This window comes from Anolis carolinensis, chromosome 1 (genome assembly GCF_035594765.1).
Source record: "Anolis carolinensis isolate JA03-04 chromosome 1, rAnoCar3.1.pri, whole genome shotgun sequence".
Classification (NCBI taxonomy): Eukaryota; Metazoa; Chordata; class Lepidosauria; order Squamata; family Dactyloidae; genus Anolis; species Anolis carolinensis.
Window position 1 is genome coordinate 200,612,659 of NC_085841.1, and position 22,530 is coordinate 200,635,188.

The window sequence follows — 22,530 nt, forward strand, 5'->3', positions numbered from 1 at the left end:
AAGCCAACCAGGACCCTCCCCGAGTATAAGCTGAGGGGGGCTTTTTCAGACTTAAAAAGAGGGCTGAAAAACTAGGTTTATACTTGAGTATATACAGTACTTAAATCATTATGAACAAAGAAAATAAGATTAGAGTTGGATTGAATTAGAAGCGGCCTTGCACCAGATCATAGAGTGTTTGTCCTTTGAAACAGAATTGTTTCTTCTTACTGGCATCAGCTTTCTAAAGTCTTGTCACTTGCTACCTGATTTGTTTAAGCAGAGAAGCTGAAAGTTAAACCTGTGGCCTTCTTCACGTGAACTGTTTGCTGTATCACTGAGTTATTGTTACAAAAAAATGTATAGATGAATAGCTTTAGCTTGTACATTTTTGCCTTTGCTTTCCCTTCCATTTGTGAGGAGGAGGAGGAGGAGGAGGGAGGAGATGAAACAATTTATTTTTCAGATTGCAATGAGCCACACTTGAGTTCCCATGTGATCTTGAGTGATCCCAGTCAATCAATATTACCTTATGTGTGTGATGTCACTAGAGGGCCAATGTCAGGGTCATGGCCATGCTCCTTGCTTTAGATTCCATGTGAGAGTATAACCAACCCGTGACATTTACAAACTGATCTTTTTAAAAATATATATATTTATGATTTTAGAATTACATTAAAAGTAGGGGAACAATTGTAACTGATAGGAAAGAAACAGAATGTAAGGCAAACAATAGGGTAAAAAGGGGAAAGAGTAGGGGGGAAAAACGATAAAGGCATATAAAGAGGAAAAAACAAACAAAAGGGAAACTGAGAAAATGAAACAAAACAAAGGCCTGATTGTGCCTGGGTATCTATGATGGTACAGCTTGTAAATGGAACCTGCTGCTTTTGTTGCTCTTTGTATACTATGAGTAATATGATTAGACCAAGCGCTAGATGATGAAAATGTAATACCTAGATATTTGTAGCAATACTGTAAATAAATAAATAAATAAATAAATAAATAAATAAATAATGGAGGACTTCTCAATTCAACATGAGGAGGCTGTGGATGTTGGAGTCAAGCTGGATTATGTGGCTGTACACTTTTGGCCTCTGTTTATCTACCCTGTTCATGGCAGAATAATCCTATAGAATAAGCCTACAGTGCAGTAGAACCAGAACTCACAGGGCCGGGCTGTGGCGCAGCTTGTTAGTAGCCAGTTGAAATAAATCGCTACTGACCAAGACGTCATGAGTTCGAAGCCAGTCCGTGTTGCATCGAGCGCCCGACCATTAAAATAGCCCAGCTCGTTGTTGCCCTAAGCAACCCAAAAGATAGTTGCATCTGTCAAGTGGGAAATTTAGGTACCACTTATGCGAGGAGGCTAATTTAACTAATTTACAACACCATAAAAAATCATCCAGCAGTGTGCGGAAAGGAATGAGGAAGTAATTCATCAAGGACTCAGTGTCACAGTGGATGATGAAGCAGCAGCTCCCCCTGTGGCCAGAATCGAGCATACCCTCATCAAGCCCGGAATCTGGAAAACGTTAAATTGCCTGTGTCTTCGTCTCTGTCTGTGTCTGTATGTCATATGGCACTGAATGTTCGCCATGTATATGTACATTGTGATCTGCCCTGAGTCCCCTCCGGGTGAGAAGGGCGGAATAAAAATACTGTAAATAAATAAGTAAATAAATAAATAAACTGGGACATTTGTTGCTACGGATTAACACAGCTGGCTGATTTGTTTCAAATTTTCCTTGGAAGCATGGCTGTGGGGAGTCACATGATGAGTCCTGAACTTCAAAGTTTAGTGTTGGATCTCAAACCACATGCACCATTTTCAGTCTAGCTGTGGAGCTGTGCATTTGAGCTTGCCTATGAGCATACACCTAGTTTAACCTAGAGATCAAGGGCTTGATAAAAGGTGAATGGGAAATATCTCTGCCTCTTATTCTTTTCTGATAAAGCTCAGGGAAGTAATTCATCTTCAAAAGATCTCTAAAGCTCCTTTGAAATAAAATGATTAAAGCCTGTCTCTTCTCTCATCCCACATCAGACGTACCATTAACTGTCTTGTGTTCCCCTTGACTATAAATGCACTTTTTCCCCTGATCGTAGCTCCAAGTTTTGTTTTAGAGTGAGAGTTAGCATACTGTTACCAGTGAGGTTCATTGCAGCAACATCAAAGCAAACTCCACCATCCTACCCATGTGTGGTCTTTTAATTTGCATTATAGTTAAATATGGATGTAAGGAATGGAGACCAAGGAAGACCAAAGGGTGGGATTTATGATTTTTTTTAAATTAAGTACATTTGAAAAGTATAGTTTTGAAAATGTGGAAAATACATTCATGTCTGCAATCTCTTTACTGCATTTGCTCTGAAGTAAATCCCATGGAAACTCATGGGTCTTCAAGTAAAACATTGTTTGTATACTGTAGAATGCATGTATGGTGTAGAATGAATGTAGTTGGGCACCACTTTAGCTGCTATAGCTCAATGTTATGGAAACCAGGGAACTGTCATTTGATGAAGCCCCATAGTCTTCGGCAGAGAAGGCTAAATAATAATAATAATAATAATAATAATAATAATAATAATAATAATAATAATAATAATAATGCCTCAAGTACCACCTCCCTGCAGTAAAGAACTGGTGGGATCACAAACCTGCAAAGGTTGTGGAAAATGAACACGCAAAGATACTGTGGTACTTCCGAATCCACACTGACAAAGTTCTGGAACACAACACACCAGACATCACAGTTGTGGAAAAGAACAAGGTTTGGATCATTGATGTTGCCATCCCAGGTGACAGTCGCATTGATGAAAAACAACAGGAAAAACTCAGCCGCTATCAGGACCTCAAGATTGAACTTCAAAGACTCTGGCAGAAACCAGTGCAGGTGGTCCCGGTGGTGATGGGCACACTGGGTGCCGTGCCAAAAGATCTCAGCTGGCATTTGGAAACAATAGACATTGACAAAATTACGATCTGCCAACTGCAAAAGGCCACCTTACGGGGATTTGCACGCATCATCCGAAAATACATCACACAGTCCTAGACACTTGGGAAGTGTTCGACTTGTGATTTTGTGAAACGAAATCCAGCATGTCTATCTTGTTTGCTGTGTCATACAACGTCGTTGTGTCAACAATAATAATAATAATAATAATAATAATAATAATAATAATAATAATAACTTTATTTTTATATCCTGCCTCCATCCAATAGGGCCGGGGAGTGGGACAGCTGGTTAGTAGTCATAGTTATTATGTTTAATTTTAACTGTTCGAGTATGTATTTGTGTTTAGTTGACACAGTAGCTGAAACAGAAGCCATCTTGTTTCAATCCACAGTAGTGCTGTTACCAAGGAGACGGAGCTGGCTAGCTCACCAGAGGGAGAAGTGGGCGGAGCCAAGAAAAGAAAAAAAGGGAGAAGCGAAGGAGGCATGGGTGGCTGGGGGTTTTCTGCATTCAAGAAGGGCTGAGGAGACGGGCCTGGCCAAAAATCTTTAGTCAAGGCAGACTAAAGGGAGCCTAGTCAAGATCTCTAGTTGGGAAAGACTAGTGATCAGGAATTTGATCGATAGTAGATTGAATTAAAGGCTTTTATTGTAATTGGGACATTGTTCACTAAGGAGCTCAGCTGAGGTTAGAGTTCGCTACAGTTTATATCATCAGTAGGAGAGTGAGAGTGGAATTACACCAGAGACTACTATTGTGGTGGTTACAAGAGTTATTAGACCACTTGTTTATCTAAAGTACCATAAGTAAATCAATCAACCTGCAACCATTAGCTTTGTACGCAATAAACTTGTTGTTCTTTGTTAACAACTGACTCATTGCATCTCATCTGCGTCTGTGGAGCCAAATTTCATCGGTGATAATTCAAAAGCCTCACGTTGGTGGCAGTTACCTTAATAAATCACCTAATTGGGGAAGAGTAATAGTCACAGTTACCTCAGAAAGGGAACAACAACACAGAAATCCCTAACTACAGAGACAGAGGCTGGGATCTTGAAATAAAGATCACCCCCTGTAATCCTTCCCCTCATATAAAGGTGATAATCTTTATAATCTAGAGGGATTAAAAGATTCAAAAATCCCCTCAGCAGTGGAAACAGCATTTACAATTTGCTTTGACACCATTACAATTGGCTTGAGTCTTCCCAATTGGCTTTAGCGACGTCACAGTAGCCAGCTGCAATAAATCACTACTGACTGTGAGGTCATGAGTTCAAAGCCAGCCTCAGTCGGATTGAGCGCCTGACCATTAAAATAGCCCAGCTCATTGCTTACCTAAGCAACCCGAAAGATAGTTGCATCTATCAAGTAGGAAATGTAGTTACCACTTATGCAGGGAGGCTAACTTAACTAATTTACAGCACCATAAAATCGTCCAGCAATGTGTGGAAAGGAATGAGGAAGTAATCCATTAAGGACTGTGTCACAGTGGATGATGAAGCAGCAGCTCCCCCTGTGGCCGGAATCGAGCATACTCTCATGAAGCTGGAAGCTGGAAAATGTTAAATTGCCTCTGTACCTTTGTCTCTGTCTGTATGTCATATGGCATTGAATGTTTGCCATGTATATGTACATTGTGATCCGCCCTGAGTCCCCTTTGGGGTGAGAAGGGCGGAATATAAATACTGTAAATAAATAAATAAATATCCCCGAAGAAACTCAGGGTGGCTTACATGGGGACAAGCCTGATCCAACAAAAATTAAAACTAAACATAGATTAAAACATAACTCAATAAAATCAAGACTTTGTAAAACTGCATCGAGTCATGGCAGTTAGAGTAGTATCAAACTGCATTCATTCTACAGTGTAGATGTATCATTCATTAGACCCAAGCTGCATGATGGCAGTTTTGCTAATGCTATACCAATGTGCATTTCTGGATGAATCAAGTGGGGTTTACTGTTAAGGAAAATATGCACAGGATTGCCCAGATTCAATTTTGAAATGAAAACAATGAGCGATTATGTAACAGTGGCCCTGAGGAATAACAACTTTGAATGAGGTCAGCTTTGAACTAGCTCGGATTGAACAAGATTTTGGAAACATAGATATCAACCATTTTCATAAGACATCCTGTCCTCTCTTGCCTTCAGAGTCTTAACTGTTGGATTTTGAGCTCAATCGTATTAGATAGAATAGAAATGGTTTATTACAAACAAATCCTGCAACAAAATATTGCAGTGTGAAGAATGACTCTTCTTTGTCGACTGGACAGAATCCTACCTGGATTTACATTTTGTTATCCTTTCTACCTGCCACTTTATCCTTCTTTGTAAGGAGTCCTCAACACTTGTATTTTGGGGGGGGGGGGAGGGAAAAAGGGCAGATTTTCTCTGCACAGCCCTCTCCTATGTTTACATTTCTACAAAATTTGGTGTTCCCCTAAGTCTTCTGGTACCTTCTTCATGAATGAAATTAAATGAGTGACATATGTAATGAGACTCTTCAACATCAGCAATAGAAGAAACAACCTTTTTTGTATCCATGTGACGTTTTGTTTGTGGCTTCCTTGTGTTCTTCAGTAAAGAATTGCGTTGCACAAATACATCTATGACAAAACAACATCTCACTGACATTTAAGCTTTAACATTCCCAGTTGCTTTCTTTAGCTGGTAATTTTAACTATAGAGAGGAAAGTATCTCAGTCACTCCAGTTATGAAAAGCTGGAGGCTTCTTCCTGCAACCTCTAAATGGGGGTGATCTTAAATTTTTCTTGTGAACCTACTTTTCATGCCTATTTCCTGCTCATGTGTACAGTCAGTAACCTCATTTAGAAACCAATGTACAGTAGAGTCTCACTTATCCAAGACTCGCTTATCCAAGGTTCTGATTATCCAATGCATTTTTGTAGTCAATGTTTTCAATATATCGTGATATTTTGGTGCTAAATTCATAAATACAGTAATTACAACATAACATTATTGCGTATTGAACTACTTTTTCTGTCAAATTTGTTGTATAACATGATGTTTTGGTGCTTAATTTGTAAAATCATAACCTAATTTGATTTTTAATAGGCTTTTCCTTAATCCCTCATTATCCAAGATATTCGCTTATCCAAGGTTCTGCCGGCCCGTTTAGCTTGGATGAGTGAGACTCTGCTGTACTTTTTTTTCAGGGAGAAATCTCAGAATTAAAGAAGAGGTGAGGAACGTCGATACCTCCAAGTATTGGACTTCAATTTCCCACCAGTCCTATCATCATTTTGAAATACTTTATAAGGTAAGCAGCAAATACATTACATTGTTGTCATCACCATTACTACAACCATCATCTCATCACCATCACTATCATAGCCAAAGAATGAAAAGTAATAGATGAAATCCAACAGCATGAGACCACATCTCTGAATGCATGACTGCAAGGAACCCACTGTCCTTACACATGTGGTCAATGCTACCCAAAGACATTTTGCTGCTCCAAGCAGAATCCACATGTGTTGTTGCTTTGCTGGAGTCAATATTTTATCGGCTGTACTATCCAGACACCATTTCTTACCTTCTTCCAATCTCACTCATGGTGTCACATGAAGCTGGACATGCTCCCTTGGCTGTATGTCATGTGTTTCAGTCATATTTTTCTTTGTTAATCTAGAGGTTGAATAACTTGGGCATTGTCCTTCCTTGTGAATTAAGACTGACTCTTCCTTGCCTGGGTTTGGGTGGGCCATTAAATATTTGGCCAAATCCACTTGAGGGCTGTATTCCAGCTTCGGTCTGCAGTATCCCACTCCAGTTTGAGCCCATTAAGATCACACTTACCTGCTTTAATCCAATATCAAATATGTCTTGAAAGCCACACAGCTTCCCATTCTTGAAGTCACCTCAGTAGAAAAGGGCACTTCAGGCAGGTACACATGTTCTATGGATTATTTTAGATCATATGGCCAGCGGTGGAATTTTTCTTCCTAACATGTATGCAGAAACATTTATTTCTGTCAATGTGAAATTTGTGTAATGAGAGTGTTTAAATATAATTTCTGCCATGCTTGTATTACAGTCAGATTGCATCATCCAGAGTGTGTGATAGTGTGTAAAGAGTAGGGTTATCCAAAAAATCGTTTTGATTCTTATATCGGAATTAAGGTTAGGCTTTTGTTGCTGGTTTCTTCTCTTGTGAGTGACTGAGTGTGTTAATTTTGGGTAGCGCTCAGCTATAGAGCTGTGAATTCCAGGTTTTTTTCCATATTAAAAAAAATGATCTAGCTTTCAATTTCATTAAGAATAGTTCTTGCTAGATCACAGCATACCTTTGTTGCTGAATCAGTAGTCTATTTCATTAAGAAGGCATTGCCTTTGAGGCTTGTGGCATCACATAGCCAAACAACATTGATTTCCAGAGTTCTTGCTTACAAATATAGCAAGGGAATTTCTAGTTTTCAAGGTATCTTTGCACTCCTGTCACAGCTCTATTTCTAATTGAAGGCAAGGCATTGCCTTTGAGGCTTATGGCATCACATAGCCAAACAACATTGATTTCCAGTGTCCTTCTTGCTTAAAAATATAACAAGGGAGTGTATAGTTTTCAAAGTATCTTGTCAGGGCATTGGCCAGCTTGCTCACAGGTACATTACCAAAGGAAGGCAAGGCATTGCCTTTGAGGCTTGTGGGATCACATAGCAAGACACACCATTGATTTCCGGTGTCCTCCTTGCTTAAAAATATAACAAGGGAATTTCTAGTTTTTTAAGTTTCTAAGTCCGCCATTTCAGAAACATTTAGAAACATTACGAATTTTCGGAAATAACCAAAATTTTTGAGGAAAAAAATCGGAAATAGTTTCTATATTGAAGCGCCGGCACCCACTACTTTAGAAACGAGAATTGAAACATTTTTTTCATCGATCAGACATGCCTAGTAAAGAGTTAATCACTAATGAGCTATGATGTCCTTGGTGTGTGGCTGGAACTAGGGAGGATCCAGACACAAGAGTATGTGCATATCTATTGCATCAGTTCAGTCTGTCTTGAGTTCGAGTCGAGTTTGAGATCTGTTGGAGAACAGATCAGTCCTGTGTTTGTTCGTCATCTGCAAGAGTCTGTTTGTGCTGTTTACTGCTCCATTCAGTAAAGCTTTGTATATTGCTTTTACTGACGTGTCGAAGTGTCACTTCATTCTGCGCTCCATTGCTTTTCATACTACTACTGCTGCGCTGCATTACTCTGACAATTTCTTCATAAATATCTGAACCAATAATCTTTTTTCTTTTTCTGTCAATATTACTGCCTATCTATACTCCCAATGGATGGCTCCTCCATGTCATTCCTTTCCCCTTCCTATCTGAGGCCCCATATACATTGTCATATAATGTAATTTGAGGTTGGAACTATACTGCCAAATAATGCAGCTTCAGAAAGCAATTTGCCTGCATTGAACCAGATTGTATGAGTCTACACTGCCATATAATTCAGTTCAATGAAGTTACACTGTATTCTGAAATTGCATTCTATGGCAGTGTAGACCCAGCCTCAAACTGTATTATATGGTCAGTGTAAACTCATATAATGAAGTTTAACTGCATTGAACTGCATTATATTATGGCAGTATAGATGGAGCCTGAGTGAGTGAGTGAGGGAATTGTAAATGTTGTCAGCTAAAAAGTCTAATTCTCCCAACATGCACACACATTTCAACCTACTGGTGTTGCATTTTAAAAACAATTCTGCACTTTGCTTCTGAATATTGCATACTTCCTGTTTTAATTTGTTCAGCATGCCATTTATTACAATATTGTTTATATGTTTTAATTTGCCTGTTGCTTTGGGAACTGCAATCCAGCTGAAGAAGTTTTAAACAAATTACAGAAAGCACCGAAGTGACCCGAGTGGTACTGACTCTGGGGAAGAGCTGGGAAAAGAGATGCATGAAGAGGTAGTAGCTGTAGTGGGTTTTTTTTAGTATAAATGTGATTCTGCACAGTTATCCTGATCATATCCCACCAACATTGTCAAAGAAGCTTAACCAAAGGGCCCTCAAACAGGACAAACATCTCTGGAGGTTACAGTAGGTGATGTAGTTCTCTATATTATATTATATTATAGTATCTGTATCTGTATCTGTATCTGTATCTGTATCTGTATCTGTATCTGTATCTGTATCTGTATCTGACTCAGGTTGCTCTTGACACTGAAAAAAAAATCTATATATCTATATCTAATCTATATATATGTATCTATGGAAATGACACTTCTATTGTCACAGCCTGTTTTCTGGCGATTCCTGACACCAGTTTCAACCCTTTATATAACAATCTCAAATGGGTTTCTTCTTATTTCTAAGACATAACAGAACTATGAATTCTCTTTCCTTCTCTGTTCTTTTTAAAATTAGATTTTGTATCATGGTACCATAGTGAATCAAGACAACACAGAAATGGCACATTCACTCTACAAAATCAGAGAAGAGGAAATTTGCTTTTCAAACCATAAGACCACATCAACAAATCATGCCTTCATTTTTAAAAAATAAATAAGTAAAAAGAAGAGCCCTAGAACAATTAAAACCCTCAATTAGAAACAGCCATCCAAATGCAATGAGTTGACCATGCAGCAAGAACTGGCAAACTATAGCTCAAGAACTCACTCATTGGGTGCATCTACATTGTAGAGCTAAGGCAGTTTGATGCCAATAAGACATCCCCTGAAAATAAGATCTAGTAGAGGTTTTGCTGAATTGCTAAATATAAAGGCCTCCCCTGAAAGTAAGACCTAGCAAAGTTTTGTTTGAAAACATGTCCGCCAAACAGAATGCCAGCGCATGCAGGATCAGTAAATGTATGTGCCATAGATTGTTGTACATGGAAATAACGGTAGTAACATGAAATTCTTGATAGGGTTCACAGTTTGATTGGTTGTGCTGGTTTGTGATAACTACTGTAAAGTATATAATAAATGTTTGTTTTTTTTTGTTCAACAATAAATGTGAATTCTTCTTCATGGAAAAATAAGACATCCCCTAAAAATAAGACCTAGCACATCTTTGGGAGCAAAAATTAATATAATACACTGTCTTATTTTCAGGGAGTCACGGTAAGCTACCATGTGCCAATGCTATGGAGTGCTGGGATTTGTAGTCATTGGCTTTCTCTGCCAAAGAATGCTGGTGCCTCACCAAACTACAACTCCCTGCTTCCTATAACATTGAATCATGGGTATTAAAATGATTTCAAATTATATTAATTCTACAGTATAAATGCTTTCAACCAATCTGGAAGAGTTTCATGTTAAATGGTACCATTGTGCCAGCAGTAGATAGATGCATGTATAATTGCAAGTCAGGGTGATTGGATCAGAAGATAATATATTTCCCAGAATTTGAAAATTTAAGAAAGCAAAAAAAATGTTTTTCTCATCACTGAGTATTTATTATATATAACAAATACATGAAAAAGAAAAAACTATATTGTGTGATATAAATAGTTTATTTACATTACAGAAAAAAACATCAAGACAATGTATACTATTTCAAATATATCCATACATAATCAAATATAGCTGTAGTACATGTTTTTCTTCTTCTCATTGGTGTAGATTACCACAAATGCAAGGCAACATGTGTAGATCTTTTGTCTATAATACTGTATTTTGTAAAGTCCAAGCTCTCTGCAGCTTACTTTTGCCATTGTGGAAACATGCGCTCTTTTAAATTAACCTGGTCGATGCTCTGGTTGTGTTGTCTGAACTGTAGTGCCCTGTGTTTTGCTTCTGCCTGTGGATTCGGTTGCTCCGGGGACATTTCCTAAAAGCAATCGGGGAATGGGAGGCAGGGAAGGGAAAGAGAACATGAAATTTGCTTTGCTAAAGGACCATGGAGGGAACACAAGGACATAAGGCCATAGAGGAACAGCAGGCTGACTTTAGGACTCATCCTTCTCTGGCTGGCAAGCTACAGCAAAGGAGCAAAAAGGGGCAATCTTTTGTATTCTTCCCAAAAGCTGATTCTCGTTTTGGAGTCTGAAAATATCCAGGGACTTGCTGACAACCAGGGTTACTTACATGTTCTGAAAATATGGCTACAAGGCAGCTGAAAAGCCATATACAGTGTTCCTTCACTACTTTGCAGTTCACTTTTCGCAGATTTGCTGTTTTGTGGTTTTTCAATAAACTCTAAAAGAATATTATAAATCATAAAAATTTATAATTTGCAGCCTAAGGAAGGAAGGAAGGAGAAGCTGAAGGGAGAGAAAAGGAGCCCAAGCAGCAACAGGAGGAGAAGGAGGTGATTTATCAACACACGATTGGTTGATAAAGACTTAAAATAGTGTATAACTACTAAAATAATGTATAAATATTACAATAAATATAGTGTTCCTACTTCACGGATTTTCACTTATTGCGGATGGTCCTGGAACGTAACCCCCGCCATAAGTGAGGGAACACTGTACAGTATACTAAAAAAGCTTGAGGAAACCTCCATATATGTCCCCAAGTCTAATTCAGACCAGGAAAACATGGATAAGGGGGGAAAAAATGGTTGGTAGACAGCCTTCATCAGATGTGTGCAGTTTAATGCTTTGAATTTCCAGGGGTTTTTTTTCTCGGTAAGCCCCATGAGGCATTCCTATAGCTTTTTAATGTTCAGGAGTAGGCAGTAAAGGGCTTCAGCTCATCATGGTTGCAAACACTGCATGAAAGGTTTTTTTCTTCCATTCCAGGCTTGGCTCTTCTAGGTAGTTTACAAAAATACAATTTATTTATGTGTTTTAAAATTTTAAATATACCATCCACTTAACAAATCTATAGCTTGCAACAATAAAATTTTCATGAAGCTTCTTTTACAGGAATGATTCTCTAAAGATTGCTTCAATTGCTCCCGCCAGCCAAAAGTGAGCAGAGGAGCATAAGTGATCTTGGCCCTTTAAGCTATCCTTTTGAGTACCCACTGCCACATTTCTCATTCTTCTAGAGGGGCACCAAACCCCATGGATCAGAATTGAACAGGCATAGTGGGACATAAATGGAGAGAGGAACTGGGTAAAGATCAAGTTTATCTAATGAGCCAATAGGAAAGAAGCCCTGGCATTTACTAGTGGCAAATTCTGGAGCTCATGCCAAATGCACAGTGAAATTATTTCAATTTTTTTTTTACAAAAGTCTTTCTGACAAAACACATTAAACAAATTCCGTCTACCACTCTGCACAAGAAATGCTAACAGAAGCTGTCGCCATAATCAGTCAAGTAATCAATACAAATAAATAAAGCAGAAGTAAAAAAAATAGCCAAGCTAGTTAAAACTCTAGGAATCATCAAATAATAAAACGGAAGAAACCATTTTTCAAAACCATTCAATACCCCAGTGAACAGGGACGTATATCAGATTTCTGAGGTTAAGCATTATAAATAACAAAATAATTGTATCATATTTCCCTTACACGTTACATTTTATATTGTCACTAAAATGCTCTCTTGTACTCATTATCATGGGCTTCTCCTACTAGACTTAGGTACTAGCTAGTCACTGAGAATATGAGAAGCCAAGAGAGGCTTCTCTGTACAACAAAAGCATTCACAATGCTATATGGGTAATCCTGTATTTCTGCTTTTTACTCCTCATTATTAGGTATTTGTTAGGGATGTGCATGGTATTTTTTGATGCACCGTATTTGGGGGACTCAGGTGATCTGTCAGCTGGATCCCCAAGAAACAGGGAGGCTGCATTCAGGGGTTCTCATATTACTTTTGTCTAAACATCGCAAACCTTTTCGGAAATTGTGAACATTCATGATACTTCTGTCAATCAGTATGGACATTTACTTCAAATATTATGGCATTATACTGTTTCCCCATATGATTTCTTGAACATATTGTGGACATTTCCAATGCTTGGTGGGACTTCCACATTTGGCTGCAATCCTATGAGTAAGTGTCATCGAGCTTCCTTAGGTTGACTTCTGAGAGGACATTTTCAAGAATTGCTTTGGACTGCAACAGTATGCTTGGATGTATATGAAGTGTTCTAATGAATTTAGAATAATGGTACCAGAGAAAAGAATAAATCCAGCTAAAAATGAAAGCCAGAGACCACTAGAGGAATGTAATCTAGTACAAATGCAACATCAATATAAGATTGTGAATAGTCTGTTATGAAAGCCAGCATGGTATAATGCTGGGGGACCAGGGTTCAAATCTCTGCTCAGCCATGGAAACCACTAGGTGACCATGGACAAAACACATTTTCTCAGCTTTGGAGGAAAGCAAGGGATAACCCCCTGTGAACAAATTCTTCCAAGGAAATTCCACAATAGGTTCACCTTGGAGTTGCCAAAAGTCAGAAATAACTGGTTGGCACACAAAAACAACATATTGGAATTTGATTAGAAGCAGTATTCAGTTTTTTAACTCTAGTAAAATATGGGGTTTTTTTACTGACTGTGACTGGCATTCTGTTAGTGACATATATGTAAGTGCAGATAATGCATGGATAAGTCACTTTTTGGATGGTACAGAGAGGGTCAGTAGTAGATTGAGCACTGAACTATGGAAGATCAGAGTTGAAATGGAATCCCACGGCTGTTCTTGAGCAAGCTCTCATTCTCCTCTTCTTAGTGGTAGGTAATGACAACCAATCTGAACAAATCTTGTGACAAGTTTGTTTAAAAATCTTCAGAAGTTGGAAATGACTTAAAGGCACACAACAACAAATATTCAGGGTACCACGTGTCTTCAAATTATCTGTGGCATTATGGAGACTCGTCAATTTCATAGCGTTCTTGTGTGAATGTGTGTCTTTAGAAAAACGGCTATCATTCTTTAAAATGTTACATGTGCATATTTTATATGTGCATAGTTTGTGTGTATTTGTATGTGTGTGTGTGCATTCAAGTCACCTGTCAACTTATGGTGATCCCATGAATCTCTAAGGATGGGGTCATGGTAGCATGTGTTAAATCGCTGAGCTGCTGAACTTGCTGACCGGGAGGTTGGCAGTTTGAATCTGTGGGACAGGGTGAGCTCCCGCTGTTAACCACAGCTTCTGCCAACCTAGCAGTTCGAAAACATGCAAATGTGAGCAGATCAATAGGTACCACCTCGGCGGGAAGAAAAACAGTGCTCCATGCAGTCATGCTGACCACATGACCTAGGAGGTGTTTACAGACAATGCAGGCTCTTCGGCTTGGAAATGGAGATTAACACCAACCCACAGAGATGGAGATGAGCACCACACCTCAGAACTGGAAGAGAAAATCTTTACCTTCATCTGTGTTTGTTGTTTCTAGGCATTGAATGTTTGCCTTATGTCTGCGTTTACTAGAATCTGCTCTGAGTCCCCTTGGGGAGATAGGGCAGAAGATAAAGTATTATTATTATTATTATTATTATTATTATTATTATTATTATTACTACTACTACTACTACTACTATTATTATTATTGACACAAAGGCCTAGTATGACACAGCAAACGAGATATATATGCTGGGTTGTTGTTGTTGTTATTACTATTATTATTTTATTGTATGACACAGCAAACAAGATAGATATGCTGGATTTCGTTTCACAAAATCACAAGTCGAACACTTCCCAAGTGTCTAGGACTGTGTGATGTATTTTCGGATGATGCGTGCAGATCCCAGTAGGGTGGCCTTTTGCAGGTGACAGATCATAATTTTGTCATTATTATTATTATTATTATTATTATTATTATTATTATTATTATTATTATTATTTTCTTAGGCATTGAATCCTCATAGGTGCTTTTGCCAGTTTCTTCCTCTGCAACATAGCACATAGCATTTATTGGCAGCTTTCCATCCAAGTACCTTCCGAGGTCAGGCAGGATTTGGTGCCTGTAGGGTCTTTTGGCCATTTCAGCAGCAATGTCACAAATTAGAAAGTCAAATGGGAGAGAAAAAAACCACAAAGGTGATTGGAGAAATCTTGAAATAATTTTTTCCAGCCACCTTCTTAGTTGAAATGCTCAGCCTGAATCACTAATCTGTATATAGTTTCCTTGTACCGTGGTAAGTGGAGGGAACATTAATTCAGCCACCTGATTAAGGAGTCTGCTGTCAAAACTGCCAGATGGAAGAAACTGCCCTGGTCACAAATAATGAAGCAGAAGAAAACTGAACAAGACTTGAAGCCACACAATAACTAGCAGAGGGCCATTCTCTCGCCCTTATTCCTTTGTCCAAAGATCTCTCACAATTGACAGTTGTCACACCCCAGGAAAGGCTGCGAATGCTCCTTCTTTCCCAAGAGAAGGAAACCAGGAAACCAGGAATATCTGGTTGCTCTGAAAGGTGGTTATACTCCACTTCAGAGCACACCTTCATTTCTCCTTCCTCCCCAGTTTAGCTGAAAGCAGTTGCTACTCCATAGTCTGGATCATATCTTTACACCATCCTTTCTCCACTGATAAACAACAGCAGCAAGGACCCTTTGGAGCTGGGTGGTTGGAGGACACACAACTGTGCAAGGGAAGTTATATGCACATGTATAGGGTCTTAGGCTGGATCTACACTGCCATATAATCCAGTTCAATGCACTTAATCTGCATTATCATAGTGTAGATCCAGCCCCAGCCTGTGTCTTATCTGGCTGCAGTGTCGACTGCAAGTTGACTGCCCTACCTTTCACTGTATCACCCCAAGGTGACCAGCTGAAATGAATGTGGACTGACCTGCATTCTGACATTTTATATTTCTGTATTTTTTTATAGTTTATGGTTAACGTTTGACTTTATATGAACAAGTGTCTGATTATATAAGTTGCACAGTTCTCACCAAGTTGCATACGGTTCTATTTCTAGAGAGAAAGACAACACAAAGAAAAGGCTTGTGTGTGAAAAAGATTAAAGAGGTTGGCCTTGCGATACTCTTCTGTCTGCCCCAGATGAATGGGTAGGATTCATGTAAAACCCAACCATTTTCTCTACATACAAACTGTTATCTTGCTTTATGGCCTAAAGCTGATGGACCCGAAGTTGCTGGAGAAGATTGCTTGGAAACATGATGTAGTGCCATTTTTCTGTTGAGCAGTTACTTTCCCATCTCCATCCTTTTATGTACACAGTATTTTTGCCTGTGTAAATTATTGTTCTGTTCCTTGAAACCTGCTTTAATATAATACATTGCCTTTTTGCAAGGAAGCATCTGCTCTTGGGGGTAGAGTTGATGAACCCAGTTTGGGTCAGCAAACCATCTCCTGGCTACAGCAGGCATTTTTCTATTATGCCTTTAGGGCAGAAAAGGATTTATGAATTATTTTGTATCTTTTTCTGGCCCAAATGTCACACCTCTCCTCTGAGCATAGCGAGATGTGGATGCTTAGATATATTGGAGCTTTTAAAGTTTCTATATATCTGTTTTTTTCCTCCCTTTTCCTATCATCTTGTTTTGAAAAGGGATTTATTTTTCAGGCAGAAGATTTATTAGAGTAGCTAAAGGAAGACTGAATCACCTTGTGAAGTCGGAGGAAAAGCCAAAAGAAACTAGGGGAAACTGTAAACCTTTTTGAAAAGTAATAACAAATTTATATTGATAATATTTATGGATGGACAACATTTTAAATTGCCTCATACAAAGAACTCCTCTCAGTCCATTTACACCAGTTCTATCTAATTTGACTTGCAATGATTGTCAAAATCTCAGTTACCCCAAATCCACTGAATCCATTTGAGCTGGGAGATGGGTTCATTCAGATGAGATTGGGAGTGTAGACAGATGTAATGTTTTAAAATCTGAAGGAGAAGGTGGATGAAGAAACCCATCAAACACTAACAACACCAGCATGTGGAAGGCTCACTCTATGAACAAAAATGACCTGCTGAGTATAGTCATGTCTAAGTCAACCTCATGTTGAGGGCAGGTTTTGGGGCCAAAATTGTGGGTTTTGATATAGTTGTTGGGTACATTGAGGGTCATTCTGTGCAGATGGGAAAATGTCAGCACCATCTCAGGAGGAGCTTAAGCATTTGAAAAACCCGTTGCCACTCTACTCAGAGAAGGGAATGGTTCCCTTTTTGATAAATGTTAAGATACAGTATTAAACCTTATATAAAAGGAAATCATCTTCTTAGACCTCATCGGATGAGTAACATTGTGGGTACTATGACAATTTGACCTCACTTCAGGCACAGAGCTCGCCAGATCCCACCACACAACGTAAATCTATTTCTGGTGTGACTCCATGTTGGAAGTGAGGCCGAACAGTTGAAAGAGGCAGTGCTGGGTATACAGGAAGCAACAATGGGAGGAAGTCGTTGTGATGCTTCTCCCATGGGATGAAGTAAGGGGCGATGAAGGGTGTGGGGCAGCAGGTTCCCTACACCTCTGCAGATTCAACACGATCCATGGTGAATCTCCTCACTATCACTTGTCTTAGTGACCTCAATTTGATGAGGTCCCTTCTCTGAGCAGAACAGCAAAAGATGAGTTTAATCCATCTCAGAGAACCTGAAGAATCACTGACCCCCCTCTATTCTCTTAGTGTCCCTTGGAGGGGAAATGGCAAAGAGCCATCACCATCATTTTTCTGTCCAGGCTTCAAAAAGTCCAGAATCATAGAATCATAGAATTGTAGAGTTGGAAGAGACCTCACAGGTTATCCAGTCCAACCCCCTGCAAGAAGCAGGAAAATCTAATTCAAAGCACCTCCAACAGATGGCCATCCAGCCTCTGCTTAAAAGCTTCCAAAGAAGGAGCCTCCACCACAGTCCAGGGCAGAGAGTTCCACTGCCGAACAGCTCTCACAGTCAGGAAGTTCTTCCTGAAGTTCAGGCTGAATCTCCTTTCCTGTAGTTTGTTCCGCGTCCTAGTCTGCAGGGCAGCAGAAAACAAGCTTGCTCCCTGCTCCCTATGACTTCCCCTCACATATTTGTATATGGCTATCATGTCTCCTCTCAGCCTTCTCTTCTGCAGGCTAAACATACCCAGCTCTTTAAGCCGCTCCTCATAGGGTTTGTTCTCCAGACCCTTGATCATTTTAGTTGCCCTCCTCTGGACGCTTTCCAGATTGTCAACATCTCCCTTCAATTGCGGTGCCCAGAATTGGACACAGTATTCCAGGTGTGGCCTGACCAAGGCGGAATAAGGGGTAGCATGACTTCCCTGGATCTAGATGCTATACCCCTATTTATGCAGGCCAGAATCGCGTTGGCTTTTTTCGCTGCCGCATCACATTGTAGGCTCATGTTTAACTTGTTGTCCACGAGGACTCCAAGATCTTTTTCACACGTACTGCTGTCGAGCCAGGAGTCCCCTATTCTGTATCTTTGCATTCCATTTTTTCTGCCGAAGTGAAGTACCTTGCATTTGTCCTTGTTGAACTTCATTTTCTTAGTTTCGGCCCATCTCTCTAATTTGTTAAGATCATTTTGAATTCTGCTCCTTTCTTCTGGAGAGTTGGCTATCCCTCCCAGTTTGGTGTCGTCTGCAAACTTGATGATCGTGCCTTCTAACCCTTCGTCTAAGTCGTTAATAAAGATGTTGAACAGAACCGGGCCCAGGATGGAGCCCTGTGGCACTCCACTCGTGACTTCTTTCCAAGATGAAGATGATGCATTGGTGAGCACCCTTTGGGTTCGTTCGCTTAACCAATTACAGATCCACCTAACCGTAGTTTTACATAGCCCACATTTGACTAACTTGTTTGTCAGAAGGTCGTGGGGGACCTTGTCGAAGGCCTTACTGAAATCCAGATACGCTACATCTACAGTGTTCCCCGCATCTACCCAGCTTGTAACTTTATCAAAAAAAGAGATCAGATTAGTCTGGTATGATTTGTTTTTGGTAAATCCAGAAGTGGTGTCATGGCAAAGAAAGTCAGGGGGGAGGGGTAATATCTTTTAAAGGTTTGCATGGACAAAGCTAAGGGAATGGTTCCTTTTTAAAAATAAGAGTTAAGGTACAATAAATAAGTGGATATTTTAGGGGGGATTGATTTTTTAAAAATAGAATTAATAGACCTACACTGGAGAGTGTCTTGCAAAAATACAAATAATGATAATCCCTAAGGCATCAAAAGTAGATCCCCTCTAACTTTCTGTGTTTGAGTGCATTTATGGATTGTTGGACAAGTCATGTGGATTCCGTTCAGCTTTTAAAAAGCCAAAATCACACTTAGAGGGGAATGTGTGCCTCTGCCATGTTGACCACATTCTGAAATTGCATGGCCACATGTGTCTCTATTTTTATCTGTAAAATGTTGGGAGAATAAGGCAAAGCAATAGCAAAGGATAATGGAAGCTGAGGTGACAACATTTGGAAAGCTGCGGGTTTTCCAGTCTTGTTAGGGAACATGTTGATATTGCACATACAAAGGAAACATGATGTGGGCTGTCTTTTAGGATGGGAATTGTGTTTGGCATTATTGATCTTTTGATTTTGAACTTGAGAAGTTTTCAGGGGTATTCCTCAGAACAGTTTTAAGGTTGCTGATATAAATGAAAACACAATGGTTATCTTTTAACAGAAATATAGGAGTAAAAGCTGCTATACAAATATGCCTGTGGTGTTACACCACACAGGGATTGTCCAAGCAGCCATGAGCAAGCAGTACTTCTCACCAGCCTCCAGGCAAGGTTATGGTTGGTATGTTGATTGAACAGGAACAAGAAAAATAGAGCTTGGAAAAAACTATTATTTTTGGACAGTAACTCCCAGAACGACCCAAGGGTATTGGCCATGATTCTTGGAGCTGGAATTCAGAACTTTCTAAGTTCTGGGGGAAAACTAATGTATATGCCTCGATGCTTCCCAGCTGTGTGGGGTCTTTTTTGTAGAAAACACTTGTAATCTAGATCAAAGTGCAGAAGATATATTTGACTATGCTACTCACCTTGTAATGCAGAGGACCACCACACAGATGATAGCGATCTGGATAGTCCCAATCACGGCTGCTATTAAGACATACTGAAATCGTACAGGGCCTGGAACTACGTATAAAACACTATAGTCTTTCTTTTCACAGTGTTGTCCAGTGTAGCCTGCATCACACCTAGAACAGACAAAGACATATTTAACTCTCTTTCTCCTATACTGGCTTTGAACAGATATGGTCCAGACTCTGTGGAGACATGCCATTCTACAACTGGATTGGAATACTGCATTGCAGTGACTGTGTATATCTTGTATGATGTGTAAAAACATTGCTTTTATGTCTTAACAACCTTTGAGATATAAGGGGATTAGGCCTTCTTGAAGAGGTTTAGCTTGTCCCACATTAATCTGAAGCTGTTACCAATTATTTGTATTTGTTTTCTTTTTTTTAATTGCAAAAAATTCTCTTAGCCTGCCTTTTAGCCAGATTTTCCGGCATTTAAAACACATCAAAACAAGTTAAAATAGCTGAAATAAAATCATTAAAATTAAAAGGCTTGAGAAAAGGAGATTTTTGCCCTTTGTTAAAATGACATAAAAGTAGGTGCCACTTCAGGGGGCATGTCCACCAGTAGTCATGAAATGTTTATTTTGGGTGAAGGGGATAGCTCAATTTAAAAGGTAATGCGTGCAAACATTTAATTTACATTGAGATTTGTTTCTCATGGCCAATAGAAATTATTTTATGGGAAGAAAGGCTACTAATATGAACAAATATGTTTGTTTCAAGCAGATAAAAGCTTCATCACAAAATGTATAACCTTTTGCATCCGATAAGTATCTGCCCAGTAGAAGCAGTACCTTGTACTTGTGTTAGTAATTTGGCACTTGCATAAGATTTGGGCATGATAATGCCAAAGCAAGCCCTTTGTAGTTTTCCTTAGCTAAGTGCTGCATCCCTCTCCCTCTTTTGTAGTCACTAAATAAGGTGGCCATCTGAGTTTTAGTTACAGGAAGGGGCAAAATGAGGGTTCAGCAATCCCCAAAATTAGAATTCTGCCTCCAAATGAAATACTGCTTCAGTCTCCAGTTTTTTAGCATCTTTCATTGCTGTGTACATTCAAGTCATTGTTGACCTATGCAGAAATATTTTTTTCAGAGAGTTTTTTTTGTCATTGTCTTCTTCTGAGGCCAAGAGAGTGTGACTTATCCAAGGTCGCCCCAATGCGGGGTGAATCCATGGACCTGTATGATAAAGTTTGACACTACCATAAAAAAAGACAAATTACTTCCCAAAAGAAAATGTGAAATTGCATCATGGTTAACCCTTCCCTTCCTCTGAGGCTGAGCGAATATCATGGCCAAGCAAGGTTTTGTGCCCTGGTCTCCCAGTGTCCAATTTCAAGACTCAAACTACTATACCACAGTGGCTGATTTCCTGATCATTTTGGTGATTTAAAAACTGTAATGACAGTATGTGATACCTGGGTAGAGAGAGAGAAAAGGAGGAAGGTCACTGAAGGCTTTCTTAAAATTTGTCTATTAAGGATCAACTTGAACGCCAATTCACACACTGCATTTTGATTCATGTAAGCACCCACCCAATGCCACTCCATAGATCTGTTATCACAAAGGCATCTAAAATATTTACTCTGAAGATCTGTGATCTTCTGATGAGGAATTTCTCTACACGTTACTATGCTTGGTAAACTTGGCAGACTCTCTAAAGCAGGCATGGGTAAATTTCGGCTCTCCGGGTGTTTTGGACTTAAACTCCCACAATTTCTAACATCTAGTGAGCTGGTTGATTTTTCTGGGAACTGAAGTCCAAAACATATGGAGGGCAGATGTTTGCCCATGCCTGCTCTAGAGTGTGTTTGGCTGTCATAAGCTTCGAGAGCTGTGAGTCACCTCTATGCAATAAGAGGCAGCAGAATAGGACTTTGTGGAAGCACTGCCAAAGACAAAATCCCATTATTTAGCTTCTGCTACTCCAGATCATTTCTGAGCTTGGAACTAAATATTTGGTTAGGAAATGACATGAATATCAGGTGCATTGGCTTCTATTTCAGAGGAAGGAAATGATGAAACCACCTCTGAATATTCCTAACCTCTGAAAACACGATGAAATTCATTGGGTCATTTTAAGTCTACAGGCAACTTGAAGGCACATATTGATCCTGCATTTATTCCAGAGACATCTACAAAATGAGGGTCAATCTCTAGAAGCAAGTTTCCTTGAACCGAGGAGTGCCAAAACCCACAGCCTCCGCTCTAGGTTTCCCAGTCTGATGAAGTATGAGATCCGGACATTGAGTTCCATTAGCTGCCACACAGCATTGCTTTCTGAAGCTAACCTTTCCTCAACCCTCACCTTTCTTACACTTCACAGCAACCTTCTGTCTCCAACCATTTTGCCACATGAAGAAATTGATGTTGACATTGTTCTTGACTTACTGCACACTGCTGGGTTTCTTGACATGGCAGCTGTTGTTTGCGTGCTCAAAACCAACGGATAATACACGGCGGAACAACTTATACTTTTGTAGTGCCCTTTTAAGACAGTATTGACAGCCATTTCAGGAATGCTTTTATAAACCGATTAATGCTACTGCATAATTCAGTGCAATTTTTCTATGTACATTATGTGCCTCTGTACATAATTTAGATCCAGAGTGAATGGGGCTTTGACAATTATTGTCTTCCTTGCAGCATCCAGATAACCTGTATTAGCAAGTATGCCGATTCAGTTTATCATCACACGCTCAGTTT

At 39.4% G+C, this 22,530-nt stretch overlaps 1 protein-coding gene across 2 annotated transcripts in view; it reads right to left on the reverse strand.

The window, feature by feature from the left end:
* Positions 1–10,341: 10,341 nt before the first annotated feature.
* Positions 10,342–22,530, reverse strand: part of tmeff2 (transmembrane protein with EGF like and two follistatin like domains 2) — a 344,646-nt gene continuing 332,457 nt past the window's right edge. The window contains exons 9-10 of one of the 2 annotated variants that reach the window (XM_003217424.4): positions 19,778–19,936; positions 10,342–10,737 (exon numbers count right to left, since the gene is read on the reverse strand). In XM_003217424.4, the coding sequence (XP_003217472.1) occupies positions 10,641–10,737; positions 19,778–19,936 (256 nt within the window). In that variant the 3' untranslated portion in view covers positions 10,342–10,640. Of the gene's footprint in view, positions 10,738–19,773; positions 19,937–22,530 lie in introns of those variants that run through there. The other variant, XM_008104769.2, reaches the window with a different exon arrangement.